This window comes from Aquarana catesbeiana, linkage group LG03 (genome assembly GCF_042186555.1).
Source record: "Aquarana catesbeiana isolate 2022-GZ linkage group LG03, ASM4218655v1, whole genome shotgun sequence".
Lineage (NCBI taxonomy): Eukaryota > Metazoa > Chordata > Amphibia > Anura > Ranidae > Aquarana > Aquarana catesbeiana.
This window is the reverse complement of record NC_133326.1, coordinates 330,432,419-330,448,834: the sequence shown is the minus strand read 5'-3', so window position 1 is coordinate 330,448,834 and position 16,416 is coordinate 330,432,419. Positions and strand designations below refer to the sequence as shown.

Genomic DNA, 16,416 nt, shown 5'->3' with positions numbered 1-16,416 from the left:
TTACAACGTTTAACCCAGTGCTTGCTGAAGTGTCCCAGGATGCAGAGCACCGATCGATCAGACGTGATTAACGACAGAAAACTTTACAGCCAGAGGGTGTCTCTATTTGTAAGTCCTGGTTCACAACGATGCGATTTGACATTTCAAATCGCATGCCAAAAATCAGCGGCAATTGAAGCATCTGAATCGGTGCAACGCCGCATTTGCAGCTACTTTTGGCGATTTCAGGGTGTGATTTCCATTGACATCTGTGCAAAAACCCGCACAGATGTCTCTGAAATCGCCCCCGAAGTCGGGACTGACATGCGGGATGAAATCGTGCGAGTTGAGCTGATTTCATTCCCGCAGTCAGTGTGAACCAGGGCTTAAAGTTGTCTGTCCCCAGGAGACCTTCAAGGTCATTCTCAGGTGCGACTTTAGCAGGCCATCCGCAGCTTGAATTTTAGGCGAAATCACCCGCTTTGAATTAAAAATCAAAGCATGCGCATTATAGAGTTAATTTACTAAAACTGGAGCGTAAAAAAAATCTGGTGCAGCTGTGCATAGAAACCAATCAGCTTCCAGGTTTTATTGACAACACTTACGCCCCGTACACACGGTCGGATTTTCCCACGGAAAATGTTTGATGGGGGCTTGTTGTCGGAAATTCCGACCGTGTGTAGGCTCCATCGGAAATTTTCCATCGGAATTTTTATCACACAAAATTTGAGATTTGGATCTCCAAATTTTCCGTTGTCATAAATTCCGATCGATCGTGTGTACACAATTCCGACGCACAAAGTTCCACGCATGCTCGGAATCAAGCAGAAGAGCCACACTGGCTATTGAACTTCATTTTTCTCGGCTTGTCGTACGTGTTGTACGTCCCCGCGTTCTTGGCGATCGGAATTTCCGACAAGATTTGTGTGACCGTGTGTATGCAAGACAAGTTTGAGCCAACATCCGTCGGAAAAAATCCATGGATTTTGTTGTCTGAATGTCCAACTGTGTGTACAGGGCATTACTCTGGCCATACATTATACAATTTTCTTGTTCAATTTCCTTTAGATTTACCTTCAACTATGTAGTACATGGGCCTGTCAGATTGCATACAAATTGAAAGTGTTTTGGTTTGACCTCATATTATATGGTTTTGGTAAATCAAAAAGGAAAATTGTATAATGTATGGCCAGCCTTAACCGCGCAACCCGGCAACCCGCTCCTACTGTGACTGGACACAGCAGGAGCCAATTAGCGGGTTTGGCGGACTCAGTCCACAGGGACTCGTCGATCGTTTCCGGAAATCAGCAGAATGGCAGATTGCCATTCTTTGAGAAGGGGAGACAGAGACCTTGTATTTCTGGTAATGGCCTGTACACACAATACAAAAATTGGATGATCGATCGTCCGTTTTTTTCATGCTAGTTGTATATCGAACATGAAGAGCTTACGAGAGTAAGAATTTCTAATAGAATAAGAAAAGAAAAAAAAAAAAAAAAAAAAAATCGGAAGTGACGTAATGTGTTGTGGTGTATTTGTATTATATTTTCGGATAATAACTTTACTGATTAAACGAAAATCGTACGATCTGATATCATGGGAGAAAATTTTTTGTGCTTGTCCGATCGGATAAACTGTCATGATTGGTTCTCGAAAGCTCTGTACTAACGATCCGATAGTGTTATTTTTCAGACGATTTTTGGATCGTGTATACGGGCCATAAGCAGGAACACCGATCTCTGTCTTTCCACAGTAAATGACACACACACAGTTAACCCTTTGATCACCCCTGTTAACCCCTTCCCTGCCAGTGTCATTAGTACAGTGACAGTGCATTTTTTCTTTTTAAGCACTGATCACTGTATTAGCGTCACTAGTCCCCAAGAAGTGTCACTTAGGGGTAAGGATGAGCTCAGGCGTGTTCGCAGCCGCACGTGCAGAGCCCACCAGGAAGTCGGCACTGCGCTAATCACAGGCAGTAAGACATTTTCCCGATCCACGGCTGCATGTGCCTGTGATTAGCGCAGTGCCGACTTCCTGGCGGGCTCTGCACGTGCGGCTGCGAACACGCCTGAGCTCATCCTTACTTAGGGGTTGATTTACTAAAACTGGAGAGTGAAAAATCTGGTGCAGCTCTGCAAAGAAACCAATCAGCTTCCAGGTTTTTCTGTCACAGCTTAAACAAGTTAGAAGCTGATTGGCTACCATGCACAGCTGCACCAGATTTTGCACGCTCTAGTTTTAATAAATCAACCCCTTAGAGCCCATTCACACAGGGACGACTTGTCAGGCGACCTAGTCGCCTCCCGTTCTGTGCTATGGAACCGTTCCAAGGGGAGCGACGCAAGTCGCTCCGACTTAGAAAAAGGTTCCTGTACGACTTCGGGGGCGACTTGGGGCGACTTGCATAGACTTCTATACAGAAGTCGTTTTGCAAGTCGCCCGGACAGTCGTTTGCAGGTCGCCTCGCTGAAGCGACCTGCAAGTCGTGTTGCCCCTGTGTGAATGGGGTCTGAGTGTCAGATTTGTCCGCTGCAATGTCACGGTCCTGCTAAAAATCGCTGATCGCTACCATTACTAATAAAAAGAAAAAAAAAAAAAAAAAAAAAATTAAAATCCATAAATCTATTCCATAGTTTGTAGGCGCTATAAAACTTTTGTGCAAACCAATCAATATACATTTGTTGGAATTTTTTTTTTACCAGAAGAATACATATTGGCCTAAACTGAGGAATATTTTTTTTTTTATTATTTTTGTTTTATTGGGTATGTTTTATGAAAATTGTCAGCATTCTTTTGTTGCAAAAAAAAAAAAAAAAAAAAAACAAACTAAAAACCGCAGAGGTAATCAAATACCACCAAAAGAAAGCTCTATTTGTGGGGGGAAAAGGTTTGGGGACCGTGCAATTGTCAGTTAAATTAACACCGTGCCGGATCGCAAAAAAAAATGGGGGGGGGGGGGTGGGGGGGTGGTAAACTTTCAGGAGCTGAAGTGGTTAATATTTTAGAAGCCGACTGGCTACCAGGCACAGCTGCACCAGATTTTGCACTCTCCACTTTGAGTAAATGAACCCCAGCCAGCGCAGCCAATCAAATGCAGTCACCGTCGGTGTATTCTGACAGCTAGCGACGGGGTGATTCGTCCAACCACGCAGTGGATGGAGGAATCGATCGACTTTGAGCTTTTTCAGTTGGGAAGAGAGTCGCACAGCAACAGAAATGGAATAACTGAGCGGTTGCCAAGAGTAGGATAAGAGGCACTCACCCGGGAGATGGAGAGCGGCATGTTAAAGTCCTTTCCCCCCTGAAGTCTGAAGCCCCATGGGGCCGGACCATCCAGAGTCACTTTGTATTCCTCCATGTCACCAATCTGCATACAAGAAAGAAAAGACAGTCAGACACTTCCATGGGGGTGACCTGAGCACTAAAGATTTGCAGCCATGCTAAAGTTTAGGATAAAGCCCCCCTCACTCCCTCTCCCATAGAAAGGTACAAGGTGACCCACTAGCAGCGCCTAGGACAGCTCCATACACCTCACACTGGAGTCTCACCCAAAGGCTACAGGCGGAAGAAGGACAAGCTCTGAGTCCTGCCAGCTCTCCCCGGCTCCCAGTCTATATAAGGAGTGTAAGATGACACCCGGGCCGGGGCCGGGGGATCCAGGGAAATGAATCATGCTTTGCTCTGGGAGGGACCAGGGCTGGAGCACACACATTCCCAGCTCCTAACAAGGGGGAGTTTATAGAGAAGTACATTCCTCTCACACACACACGGATACTGCCTGCCATGGCACTGACTGAGGGAGGCCGGCCTCCTAACAAATGCCAGTCCGTTCAATAAAAGTTCACTTCCCTCGTGATTTTACACAGCCTGCTCCGAATGGGGAATAAGCAGCACATGTACCAAAGATGCCAATGAGCTGACCAATACTAACTAGGAGTCAATGTTTGTATCAGTCTGAGGAAACCAAGGAAGATACATCCTTTTTTATTGGTGCATTTACCAAATCATCATATCATTACGTACACAGCGGCTTAGTGGTTAGCCCTTCTGCCTTGTAGCACTGGGGTCCTTGGCTTGAATTCCAATAGCAAAAAAAAAAACAAAAATCAATTGCAGTCAGTTGTATGGCTGAACTCGCATTGGATTCGCAGAAAAAAAAGGTGCAGGGACTTTTTTTTCCCTGCTCTGGAATCGGATCGCGTGGGTGTTCTTACCCATGCGATCTGATTCCTGTCTGAATCCACAGTTCGCACTGCGATCTGTGAACTATCTGGGGGTGTCATTAATATTGTATTGACACCCGCAGCGGTTCACAGAGGGCAATGTGAACTGGCTGCGGGAGAGATGCGATGTGGGAGCCGGCGCTGTAATCGCTCTGGTTTCCGAATCACATATGTGTGAACCCAGGTTTAAAGAGGAAGTAAACTTTCTTTACTGCCTTTTACCTATAGGTAAGCCAATAATAAGGCTTACCTATAGGTAGTGTAAATATCTCCTAAACGTACACCGTTTAGCCAATGACATCATGCCAGTGACAGCCAGTGACATCATGCGCTCTGAAGGAAAGGCCACCCGTGTCGTTCCTTCCGAGCCCTGTACCATGACCGGCGGCTCCCTTCATCGTGGCTCCTTCCGAGCCCTGTGCCATGACCGGCGGCTCCCTTCATCGTGACTCCTTCAGAGCCCTGTGCCATGACCGGCGGCTCCCTTCATCGTGGCTCCTTTCGAGCCCTGTGCCATGAACGGCGGCTCCCTTCATCGTGGCTCCTTCCGAGCCCTGTGCCATCACCGGCGGCTCCCTTCATCGTGGCTCCTTCCGAGCCCTGTGCCATGACCGGCGGCTCCCTTCATCGTGGCTCCTTCCGAGCCCTGTGCCATCACCAGCGGCTCCCTTCATCGTGGCTCCTTCCGAGCCCTGTGCCATGACCGGCGGCTCCCTTCATCGTGGCTCCTTCCGAGCCCTGTGCCATGACCGGCGGCTCCCTTCATCGTGGCTCCTTCCGAGCCCTGTGCCATGACCGGCGGCTCCCTTCATCGTGGCTCCTTCCGAGCCCTGTGCCATGACCGGCGGCTCCCGTCATCGTGGCTCCTTCCGAGCCCTGTGCCATGACCAGCGGCTCCCTTCATCGTGGCTCCTTCCGAGCCCTGTGCCATGACCAGCGGCTCCCTTCATCGTGGCTCCTTCCGAGCCCTGTGCCATGACCGGCGGCTCCCTTCATCGTGGCTCCTTCCGAGCCCTGTGCCATGACCGGCGGCTCCCGTCATCGTGGCTCCTTCCGAGCCCTGTGCCATGACCAGCGGCTCCCTTCATCGTGGCTCCTTCCGAGCCCTGTGCTATGACCGGCGGCTCCCGTCATTGTGGCTCCTTCAGAGCCCTGTGCCATGACCGGCGGCTCCCGTCATCGTGGCTTCTTCCGAGCCCTGTGCCATGACCGGCGGCTCCCGTCATCATGGCTCCGGCCAGTCACAGAGCTGGAGCCTGCAAACTCGAAAGCAAGACAGATGAAGATGGAAGCGGCTGCAGCACTGGCATCACGGTACTGGAACAGCTTCGTCTTAGGTAAGTTTCCCATAATGTGCTAGTATGTGATGCATACTAGCACATTATGATTTTCCTTGCAGGAAAAAAAAAAAACGTCCAGCGGTATACAACCACTGGGGTAGTGTGCTTGTGAACAAAATCCTGCTTGCAGCAGCTTTGGAGCATGTTTGGGGAGCTAAAAAAAAACACATGAAAAAATGCTCCTCCCCCTTGAAATGAATAGGAAGCGCCTCAAAAACACCCCACAGCATTTTTGGTACAGTTTTTGAGTCATGTGTCTTTTTAAAAACCGCACTGCAAACATCTCAAAAGTGCCGCAAAAGCGCTCAGCGTTTTACTGTCAGTTTTGAACTTTTTTTTTCAAGTGTAATGCTAAAAAAACACAATACATAACCCAATTTTTTTTTTGTGAAATATAAAAGATGATGTCACGCCGAGTACAAGTACAAGTGTAAGTAGATGCCAAACATGTCATGCTTTAAAATTGCGCAAGGCCGCACAGCGGTGACAAACGACTTAAATTTTACTATCCTCAGGTGACGCTTTAAAAGCCTTTACAGGTTACCGCTTTACTGTAGATTTACACAGGAGGTCTGGTTCTAGAATGACTGCCCATGATCTGACGTTTGCAGTGACACCTCACATGTCTGGGACGATCGCTGTTTGCGTGTGTGCAGGACTGACACGCACGTTCACCTTTGTATACAAGCACGGGAGGATGAGGGCACTTTACATTTTATTGTTTTTTTTAATTCTTCTTTTTTTTTTTTTTTTTGCTTTGATTTTTTTTTTTCACTTTTATTGCTATCAAGCAATACACAGTGACAGCTCCTTGGCTCCTTAAAAGATCCAAAGATCTGTGCTTTTGAATGTTTTCGATTTTTAAAAATGGCGCTGATGATTTCCGAGTAAACCAGAAGTGATGTCATGTCATCGCTTCCGGTTTACTGTTACGAACAGCCAATCAAAGCTGATCCTGGCTTTGCTTGGCTGTCCAGCCAGCCGTTGGACACGCCAGCTGATCGCTCGTTTCTCCAGGTGGGACAACGGGACAGCCCCGAGAATGCCACGGAGGACAGCAGGAGGGAGGGGGGGGTGTCCCTGCTTGTAATAGCAAAAGGGCGGCTAGTAGGCAGCTCCCATTGCTATTACAAGACAGCCAAAAATGATGCCGGGGTGATGCCTGCAGCTGCATCATCCTAGTATAGGTGCTGCCCCCTCAAAAATGCCGCCCAAAAATGCTGCCCAGCAAACGCCATGTTTGCCTTGCTGTAGATACACCCCTGGTTCTTCCTGTGCTTTCATGGGTTTATTCCCAAACTCCAAAGACAAGCTAATAGGTTAAAGTTATATTAAAGGCAGCTTTTTTTTTTTATTAAAAACCTTGTTCAGCCCAGGCCTTTTCTGACACTTTTTGTTTACATGTAACAATCAGTATTTTTTGCTAGAACATTTCTTCTTCCAAACATTATATATATTTTTAAAAGCAGAGGCCCTAGACTAGAGCATACCTCCCAACTTTCTGAGATGGGAATAAGGGACACCTATCAGCAAAAGTATGCAGGCATTGGACACGCCCCTTGCCACACCCCTTAAAAGGGAATTGTACAAAAAAACTAGATTGGTTAAACCCACAAGTGCTCTTTTTTTACCACTACTATTCATTTATATTGGCTTTTGGAATTTACAGATGCAGCAATTTAGAAATCAGATGAAACGTTTAGTGCTGGAAAACCCTTTTTGATAGATAAAAAGTGCATTTTATATACATCTATATAGATCAGACCAGAATGAGGGACAAATGAGGAGGAATGAGGGACAGAGGGACATTGCTCCAAATCAGGGACATTCCCTCCAAATCAGGGACAGTTGGGAGCTATGCCTTGAGCAGTGGTTCTCAACCCTGCCCTCAAGTACCCCCAACAGGCCATGTTTTGGGAATTTCTCTTAGATAAAATAGCTGTCCAAAATACCAAGTCATTGACTCTGACTCTGATTTAAAGCACCTGTGCAAGATAAATAAAACCTGCAAACATGGCCTGTTGGGGGTACTTGAGGACAGGGCTGAGAACCACTGCCCTAGAGAATAAATTGGTGGGTTTTACTATTTTTTTTCTGTCACACGGTATTTGCGCAGCGTTTGTTTGGTAATAAATACACTTTTTAAAATTTGAATGCAAAAAAAAATACATAACCCAATTTTTTTGTAAAATATACAAGATGATGTCACGCCGAGTAAGTAGATAACAAACATGTCACGCTTTAAAATTGCGCACGCCTGTACAGCGGCGACAAACGACGTAAATTTTACTATCCATAGGCGACGCTTTAAAAGCCTACAGGTTGCCACTTTGTATCTACAGGGGAGGTCTTGTGCTAGAATTACTGCCCATAATCTGATGTTTGTGGCGATACCTCACATGTGTGGGACAACCGCTGTTTGCGTGTGTGCAGGACCAACGCGCGCGTTTGCCTTTGCATGCTAACACATGGATACTTTAAATGTTATTTTTTTTTATTATTATTTATTTTATTTATTTTTACACTGTTGCTTTAAAAAAAAAAAAATTGATCACTTTTATTGCTGTCACAAGGAATGTAAATTTGAGGTCAATAAGACACCCAAATCCTTCCTGTACACTTAAAATCATTCAAATGCCAAGATCGGCATTTTTTAATACTTTCGATTTTCAAAAAATGGCGCTGCTGACAGCCAGGTAAACCAGAAGTGATGTCATGTCATCACTTCCAGGTTACAATAGCGGAGACCTGATCAAAGCTGATTCGGGCTTTGTATGGGTCTCCGGCCAGCCTGCGAAGATGCCGACTGGTAGCTCGAGTCTCCCCGTGGGACAGGAGAGCCCAAGAGAGCCACGGAAGGCGGCCGGAGGGGGGGGATTTCCTCTCCCGCTGCTTGTGTTAGCAATCAAGTGGCTAGTTAGCCACTCTGATTGCTATTACAAGAGATCTGCCGTCGGCTCTAAAAAACGGTATCGGGGTGATGCCTGCAGCTGAAGATATCATCCCAAGAAAACCGGCAAGTGGTTTTATTGTAACAGCATAAGGTAACAAAGGAAGATACATATTGTAAATATTGGTGCATTTACTAAATAATTTCATTACATACACTGTAGTCATGTAGCACTGGGGTCTTTGGTCTGAATTCCAGTCACGACACTACCTGCATGAAATTTGCAAGTTCTCCCTGCATTTGCGTGGGTTTCCCCCCCCCCCACACTCCAAAGACAAGCTGATAGGTTAAAGTGCTATTAAATGCAGCTTTTTTAAAATTTATTTTTGTATTAAAATGAAAAAAGATGTTATACTTACCCGCTCTGTGCAATGATATTACACAGAGCAGTCTCCTACCTCCTCTTCTGGAGTCCCCCCGCTAGTGCTGTCTGCTTCCCCTTTCTACAGGTGCCTCTTTAGCAAGCTGGGTGCTATGGGGGCACCCATGTGGGTATGCTCCTAAACAGTGTTAATTTAGTTGATGAAAATATTTTCATCAACGAAATTCACACTATTTTAGTTGACCAAATTACGACTAAAACTAAAATAATTCAGATGACTAAAATACGACTAAAACTAAAATGGCATTTTAGTCAAGAGACTACAACTTAAACTAAATCCAAACTTGATGTCAAAATTAACACTGGTTATATATCACAACAGCTAAATCTGTGTTTGTCGTGAATGTTCAAACCTTAAAGTGGTTCTAAAGGCAGAAGGTTTTTTTTTTTTATCTTAAGGCATTAAGTTAAAAAAACTTCTGTGTACAACAGCCCCCTAATACTTACCTGAGCACCACCTCCATCCAGCGATGTTGCACAAGAGCTTCAGCTGTCCAGGACTCTCTTTCCTCAATGGCTGAGGCACAGTAGCGGCACCATTGGCACCCGTCAGTCAATGAGCCAATAAGGAGAGAGAGGGAGCAGGGCCGAGCCATGGCTCCATGTCTGAATGGACACACAGAGCAGCGGCTCAGGTCGGGTGCCCCCGTAGCAAGCTGCTTTCCACGGGATAGGAGGGAGGGGCCAGGAGTGCTGACAAGAGACCTGAGAAGAGGAGGATCTGGGCTACTCCATGCAAAACATCTACACAGAGCTAGTAAATATAACATATTTGTTATTTTTAAACATAAAAAAACCCCAAGACTTTAATATCACTTTAATACCATAAATAATAAAATGTTATTATATTTTTACTCCAGGTGTATATTGTGAGTTTGGAAATTCTAAACAATTTAATAATGCATTACAATTTAACTAAACCCATTAGAATTTAGTAAACTAAAATGTACTGGAGATTTTAGTCAACTAAACTAAGACTAAAACTAAAACAATTCAGATGACTAAAATATGACTAAAGCTAAAATGGCATTTTAGTCAAAAGACTATGACTAAAACTAAAAGGAAATTTGACGTCAAAATGAACACTTTCCTGAGCCAGGCTGTGTGTGTCCATAGACACACACAGTGCCAGTAAGCCATACCCCTGTTCCCTCCTCACAGGAGTTTCACTGACAGAAGCAAGAGCGTATGGCTCCCGCTGATTTCAACATCTCCTGTGAGACCAGAAGGAAATGAGAGCAGGGCTTTAGCCAGGACAGTGTTGGAGCAGTGAGAGGAGACAGGTAAGTCTTTCTACCTTAGTGCACAGAATGCATTATGGTAGAAAAATATAGACCTTAGAACCACTTTATTTTCTTCCAACTGAATAATGCATACTGTATATGTGCTGGCAAGAAAGATGGGCTATAACCACTTGACCACTTTAAGATTTACCCCCCATCATGATCAGGCCATTTTTTGTGATACGGCGCTACGTTACTTTAATTGACAATTGCGTGGTCATGCAACCCTGTACACAATTTAAATTTATGTAATTTTTTTCCCCACAAATAGAGCTTTTTTTGGTGGTATTTGATCACCACTGAGTTTTTTATTGTTTGCACTATAAACAAACAAAAAAAAACTATTTTGAAAAAAATATATATTTTTTTTTACTGTCTGCTTTAAAACATATCCAATCCAACTGTTACCACCTCTAGAGGATCCCTTGTTCTGGACACAAACACCCATCAATGACAGATTGCCCTGAACACATCTGGATGTAGTGACCATTCCCCCAGTATCAGTTCCTATTGACTTATAAAGTCCACCTGCCACTCCCAGAATGTGCATGATGGGTGGAACATTTATCTCCCCCCAATGTAGGATGAGATCTGTCTCCTGCTGAGTTGCGTGTCTTCTTGTGCCTCCTTGGTAGTTGACATAAGCCACAAGCATGGCATTGCAAACTCTATTCTGACTGGAAGACCCCCGAAAAAGTCTGTCAACTGCAGAAGAGAAAGATAAATCACTCTCAGCTCCAGTATTTGGATAGGAAGTCAAGTCTCCCTCACGGTCCAAGTTGCTTGCACCATGGCTGTCCCTAGCACTCCACCCAAGCCCAAAAGGCTGGCATCCATGGTGAGAACTCCCAAGTTTAGTAGAAGAAAGGATTGTCCCAGTTCCAGCGATAGACTCAACATCCACCACAACAGAGAATGTTTGCCTCTGGAAGACTGATGCATCTAATAGGATGGTCCAGGAACAGGGTTGACTTCTTCCAGGCCAACAGAATGTTGTACTGCAGTGGGCTGGAATGACACTGAGCATATGGGACTTAATTAAATGAGGAGACCACAAAGCCCAGGACCCTCATGTATGCTCTCACCAAGGGTTTGCAGTGGACTGAACAGTCTGAAGTGAAGCCAGTTTCTCCTGCTATTAGAAAACCCTGTTTTGGATCATATCCAGCGTATTCCATAACCAATTTCCATAGGACGAGAATCCAAATGAAGTTCTACAAGACCTGAATCGCCCATTGAAGGCTCTCCCTCGAAACAAGAGCTGACCTTACCCACAAAAGCAGAGCATTAAGGCGTCCTAGGATGTGATTAGAACAGAGCGAGCAAAGGTATCAAGACCTTTGTAAAAATTCAGGGAACCATCCAGTCCAAGTTTTCACATAGGATAACATAGTTTCCTTACTGATGTACACCTGTTTATTCAACTCACCTGCCTGATCAATTCTTCTAAACCAGTCAGAGATCTCAGGAACTGTGGTGGAGTTCCAAAATTTTAGAATAATCATTTTGGCTGCATTCACTAAGTGCATGGGGAGAGAGCTTTTGTATGTGGTAGGAGACACGTATGTGGTGAAGTAAGAGGGAGGTCGGATGGAAAAAGAAATGTCATGGCCTGAATTTTTTTCAAACGGGGGTGGACTTGAGTCCAGTAAGGGAGGAATTTAGGGCAAGGCAACCATTTGTGTAAAAGTGTTGCCTCTCTCTTGTTGGCATCTCCAGCATCTGTCTGATAAGGAAGTTGAGATGGTATGAAGGCCCGCCGCTACCGTACCACCGACTTTGGAGTTTATAATTTGTTTCTTGAATGTTAACATTGATATAACCTTTGAGCATATTCTCATTCACGTATCTGCTCCCACTTCTGGTTGGATTGCCATGGAGAACTCATTGTACGTTCCGCCCCCCCTCATTTCCCCGACCCGCAAATTTCTGGGACACGATATAGGTGCCAGAGGGCTTCGGGGACCATTCACAAAGCACAGTTCGGCTCACATTTGCGCAGTGGGCACTCAGTTGTGAAGCCGCAAGGAATCACAGCCAGCTGCCCACAGTAAACATGTTGGCGATGGGGAACTGAAGACCAGCGAAGAATCAGTTCGGGTGTGGACAGCGCTGGACCTCTAGACCAGAGATCTCCAAACTATGGCCCTCCAGCTGTTGCGGAACTACACGTCCCATGAGGCATTGTAAAACTCTGACATTCACAGACATGACTAGGCATGATGGAAATCGTAGTTCCTGAACAAATGGAGGGCCATAGTTTGGAAACCCCTGCTCTAAACATTTAAGTGTCCTTTTATTAAAAGTCGGCAGCTACAGTATTTGTAATTTTTTTCTTTTTCAGACTGATTAATGGCTTTAACAATCTGACATTTCATTCAGGTACGCCTGCTTCATCTACCAAGTTTTTATACATATCCCCACTCCCCTTCATGCTTTCTATAGAAGTATAAGTACTTAATTGAACAGGATTTTTTTTTTTATGTCAACCCCATTTTTTAGTAATAGCAATTTTTTATGTGTCTGTTTGCCTCTCTGCAGCCAACTGCATTTCTAGCAGTGGAAACATTTGTATCCTTTTGGCCAGACTGCATCCAGCCACACACCAGCTGAGTCATCTTTGGTTACATTTTGTTACATTGTGATATTTGTGTTTGTTCCTTGATACTGTCTCTTATTTTGTGTTTCTCAAGGAAGGCAACAGCATCTTTGAAAAACCATCATCTGTACATACATACATACATACATACAGTTTAATTTGTGGTTTATAGTGTGAAATGTGGCTTCCTTTTATTGTTATTTTTATATAGTCAAGTTGTGTTGCATGCTGGTTTTGAGGATATATATTTTTTCCCTAAATGGACATGATTTTAATATTTGTTTATTTTTATTTTATGCATGTGATTGTCCTCCACTGCAAACAGGGGGTGGCTTTGGTGTGGAGAAAAAAATGTAAATACGTATCTTTGATATTGATTCTAGGAATTCCCCTGGCTGAAGGCCCACTGTAACTGTTTTCGTAGTTTCCAATAAAATTTTCTGGCTTTCAGAAAAGGATTAAACTATTTGTGGTCCAGAATGTGTTGGACTCCCTGTTCTTATTGGGAAACTTAAACATGTTCTTATTGGGAAACTTAAACATGTTTAAGTAGAACCTCTGATACCTCTCTTCATCAGGGACCTGTATCACAATTCCCTGAGCCTGAAGTTGGGATACAGCTTTTTGCAAAACCACCCTGTGCTGAGTGAACAAAGGCACATTTGATGGACAAAAACCAGGTTGAGAACAGTTCTGAAATTTCAGTTTGTAACCAGAGGATACTAGCTCCTGTACCCAGGAGTCTGAGATCTCCTTGCACCAGATGTTTGCAAAGGCAAGCAAACATCCCCCCACTGATACCAATAGGGGAACCACTTCATTGTATAAGGAACTTGGGGCTCGGCTTAGAGGGTCCAGAAGATCAAGACCTGTGATGAAAGAAACTTCCTGGTTTGGCCTTGGACCTGGGAGGAACAAAAGGACGACTTCTTCTGTGCTGAGGGGCCTGACCTACCCCAAGAGAACCTCATCTTCTTCTTACTGTACAAAAGGGTAGTCTTTCCACCCATCACATTCTTGATATAAGCATTTAAGGACTCCCCAAAGAAGCATTCACCTTCAAATGGCATCTTTTCCAATCTTTTCTTACAGGCTGATTCAGCAGACAACATTTCAGCAAAGAATTCTTTGCATCTATATAGACAGAAGTACAATATGAGATAACTGTGACAGAAGCACTTTCTTCCACAGAAGAATCATATGAATCAGAAGAAGAGACTCCCTTTGTTACATTATTCTCCTCTACATCCCATCATACCAGTCAAAAGACTCTGAGCCAGAAGATTAAGAAACAACCAAGGGGCTGCAGGCCCTAATCTTTATAGCTGATTTTATAAAAAATGTTGCCATTTCCCTTCTCAGAGAAGACGTTTGGAAGATAATTTTTTTTTTGTTCATACAAGAAGAATGTTGTGCCTTCAATGTCTCTGTTCCTGAGTCAGAAGATAGGAGGAGTCCTGAGTGTCTGATTAGAGGGGAAGCCCCTGTTCCCTGGTCCCATGCAGGAAACAGAATTATGCCTGGGATTGTAGGAAGAGACCGGATGCTATTCAAGTTTCCCTTCATCTCCGCCCTGTGTTTAGCATCCTCCAAGTTTTCCCCTATGGGGTACTCATGCCCTTTGGTATTGGTTATTGGGTTTGCACAGTGCCAGGTTCCCCTGCTGGCAAACCCAGTGCCCCTTTAGGATACTGCTCCTTGGCATTTCTCCAAAAATGTCCAGCTTGGAGATCCTGCACAGGAGTGCAGCCAGATGCTTATGTCTGCAATGTGCCTAGAGTGAAAATGCAACCTGCACATGCGTCATTGCTTCCAAAATATTGTCTGTGTCTGCAGAGATGAGAGCAAAATGGCGCCTGTATATGCACTGGCATGCCCTTGAGGATTAACAAGATAGTGCCCACGCATGTGCCTTCTTACACTGGGAGCCGCAATATAGTAGAGTGGCACCTGTACAGCAATGGTCAGATCTGTGTTAAGCAAGCTGCCTACAACACCCTGGGATGATGTTCCACAGACCCTAAAGAGTTTCTTTGCCCACTTGGGCCCATTATACCCTTATGGGGTGGGGAGGCGGGGATCTGGAAGGACTGGGCTTGCTCATTGGTGGACCACTGCCTTGGAACTGTAGCACACCTGGCGGTAACACACCTGCTGCACCAAATACCTAGGTGTATCACCAATTGCTGTATAAATGCCAATGGTCCCAAAAATGTGTCAAAAGTGTCCAATCTGTCTGCCATAATGTCGCAGTCCTGATAAAAATCGCTGATCACCGCCATTACTAGTAAAAAAATACTAATAAAAATGCCATAAATCTTTCCCCTGTTTTGTAGATGCTATAACTTTTGCGCAAAACAATCAATATACGCTTATTGCAATTTTTATTACCAAAAATATGTAGAAGAATCCTAAACTGAGGAAAAAATTAGCTTCTTTTGTTTTAAAAAATGGGGATATTTATTATAACAAAAAGTACAAAATATTGTTTTTTTTCAAAATTGTCAAAAGAAAGCTCTATTTGTGGAAAAAAAAGGACGTCAACTTTGTTTGGGTACAACGTCACACGACCGCGCAATTGTCAGTTAAAGAGACACAGTGCCTTATCACAAAAAATGTCCTGGTCATCGAGCAGCCAAATCTTCCGGGGCTGAAGTGGTTAAAAGAAGTCAACTGCAGGTTAAATGCACATGCGAATACATTGTGAGTTCTCTGAGAAGCCTCTCAAACTGATTTCAAGCTCATGCTGTTGACACCAGTCCAAAACCATTGATACTGACCCTTTTAGCTCCACACTGCAGAAACAACAATTAGTAGTTGAAAGGCTGCTGCTGGCAAAAAGAGGGGCTTTTTTGCTAGCTCACTTTTCATGCATCTGACCTTCTACCCAGGCTGGATTTCTGTTAAGCTCCACACTTGGTTGGAATGGCAAACAGGTAAGTGGAAGTCTTTATGGCAGTGGTCTCCAAACTGCGGACTGGGGGCTAGATGTGACCCTTTGCATGCATTTATCGGGTCCTTTGACACCAACAATGGGACACCATTCTTTCTACTGACACCAAAGATGAGACACTGTTCCTTCCCCTGATATCAAGGATTGACGCTTTCCTCCTTCTAATACAAGGGACTATTCCTCAGACTGACACCAACAATGGAGTACCATTCCTCCCATTGACACCATCGATAGGGCACCATTCCTTCCTCTGATACCAACATTTGGCACTATTCCTCCCACTAATACCAGTGATGAAGCACTGTATACTTTGACGCCAAAGCATTTTCTACTTAAACTGGCCACATTCAGGTCCCTAGAGAGTCTGAGGGACAGTAAACTGGCTCTTTTGTTTCAAAACTTTGGGGACCCCTGCTTTATGGTTAAGAGGAAGATCCTGAAATCACCCACTGAGCTTGGTAATAACAACAAATATAACATGGAAATGAAATAGAGTGAACCAAAACCAATATGTACACACCACCAATCTCTGGCAGATCTCCCTTGGACTAAGATGAGAGAACCATCCCCTGCCTTTTCTTGATGTGACCACAGCGTGGTCATAATTGCCAGTTCATTGTTCTTCTTTTATTCTGAGTTCTATCATTTTATGACTGCAGTGAATGGGCAGAGTCAAGGTTTTTGAGGGAGTAGGGGTCTACCCT

At 44.5% G+C, this 16,416-nt stretch overlaps 1 protein-coding gene across 5 annotated transcripts in view; it reads right to left on the bottom strand.

Annotated features, from left to right (window-relative positions):
• The window catches only part of PDLIM7 (PDZ and LIM domain 7), a 191,851-nt gene that overhangs the window by 150,137 nt on the left and 25,298 nt on the right, over window positions 1-16,416 (bottom strand). For 2 of the 5 annotated variants that reach the window (XM_073620500.1, XM_073620505.1), the window contains exon 2: window positions 3,245-3,349. In XM_073620500.1, the coding sequence (XP_073476601.1) occupies window positions 3,245-3,349 (105 nt within the window). Of the gene's footprint in view, window positions 1-3,244; window positions 3,350-3,484; window positions 3,701-16,416 lie in introns of those variants that run through there. The other 3 variants (XM_073620503.1, XM_073620501.1, XM_073620502.1) reach the window with 3 other exon arrangements.